This window comes from Oxyura jamaicensis, assembly GCF_011077185.1.
Source record: "Oxyura jamaicensis isolate SHBP4307 breed ruddy duck chromosome 26 unlocalized genomic scaffold, BPBGC_Ojam_1.0 oxy26_random_OJ61828, whole genome shotgun sequence".
In the NCBI taxonomy this organism is placed as follows: domain Eukaryota; kingdom Metazoa; phylum Chordata; class Aves; order Anseriformes; family Anatidae; genus Oxyura; species Oxyura jamaicensis.
Genome location: NW_023304727.1, coordinates 1284 through 2354, shown reverse-complemented (window position 1 = coordinate 2354; position 1071 = coordinate 1284). Strand labels below are relative to the sequence as shown.

Here is a 1071-nt window from a genome sequence, read left to right as displayed (position 1 = left end):
GATGGGGACAGGGATGGGGACAGGGTCAGGGATGGGACAGGGGTGGGGACAGGGACAGGATGGGATGGGGTTGGGGACGGGGATGGGGACAGGCATGGGGACAGGACGGGGCTGGGGACACTGGGGTGTCCCCGCTCACCTCGAAGCGCTGCAGGAACTGGCCCAGGTTGCCCTGCAGCTCAGGACAATCGGGGACAAACATGCGGTGCTGGTCCAGCACGTCATACGCCAAAAAGTCGACGAAGGTGAGCTGCGGCGGGGGGGGACAGTAGGGTCAGACTGCCGCCCCCAGCCCCCAGCCCCCCCAGCCCCCAGCACCCACCTTCTCCCCAGCAAACCAGGCCCGGGAGCCCAGGAACCGCGACAGCTCCCGCAGCTTCCCCGGCAGCTGCTCCAGGTACGCCGGCTTCAGCTTCTCCTGTGCACAGGGGGGGCAGAGCTGGTGCAGGGCCCCCCCTCCCCAGCCCCCCCAGCACCCGGGGGTCCCAGCCCCGTGGCCAGGACCAGGCAGGAAGGGGCACATCCCCAGCACACCTTTGCAGTGGCGAGAAGAGGCCACGGTGTGTTTTGTGATGACCCCATGTCCCCAGCCGGGCTGGGGACAGTGGGGGGGTCCTGTGCCCCTGTCCGTCCCCCCCCCCAAGGCACTCACAAAGTCGGGGTTGTAGCAGAGCCGGGCGAAGCTCATGCGCAGATCCATCAGGTGGTTCTCCAGCATGTCCACGCGCAGCTTCTCCTCCTCCGTCTCCCCGCCTGCGGGACGGGGCAGCCGTCAGACCCCCCCGAGACCCCCCCCCCAGCGCCGCAGCCCCCCCTGCACTCACACATGTTGTGCTTGCGGGCGATGTAGCGCAGGATGGCGTTGCTCTGGGTCAGCTTGGTGCTGCCATCGATGAGATAGGGGAGCTGGGGGAGGCAGCGGAGGGGGGGGGGGGTCAGCCCTGGAAGCCCCCAGCACCCCCGTGCGCCCCCACCCCGTGCCTGGCCCCCACCTACGTTGGGGAAATCGAGGCCCAGCTTCTCCTTCTCGTTGGTCCAGTCGCTTGGGTCAAAGTTTGGAGCTGGGGGGGG

The 1071-nt window shown here is 68.8% G+C and overlaps 1 protein-coding gene across 3 annotated transcripts in view; it reads right to left on the bottom strand.

Moving 5' to 3' along the window:
- Positions 1 to 6: 6 nt before the first annotated feature.
- LOC118158328 (glutathione S-transferase 2-like) overlaps positions 7 to 1071 on the bottom strand; it is a 2303-nt gene continuing 1238 nt past the window's right edge. For all 3 annotated transcript variants that reach the window (XM_035312974.1, XM_035312972.1, XM_035312973.1), the window contains exons 3-7: positions 997 to 1061; positions 825 to 906; positions 653 to 753; positions 323 to 418; positions 7 to 250 (exon numbers count right to left, since the gene is read on the bottom strand). In XM_035312974.1, coding sequence (XP_035168865.1) covers positions 26 to 250; positions 323 to 418; positions 653 to 753; positions 825 to 906; positions 997 to 1061 — 569 coding nt within the window. In that variant the 3' untranslated portion in view covers positions 7 to 25. The remainder of the gene's footprint in view (positions 251 to 322; positions 419 to 652; positions 754 to 824; positions 907 to 996; positions 1062 to 1071) is intronic.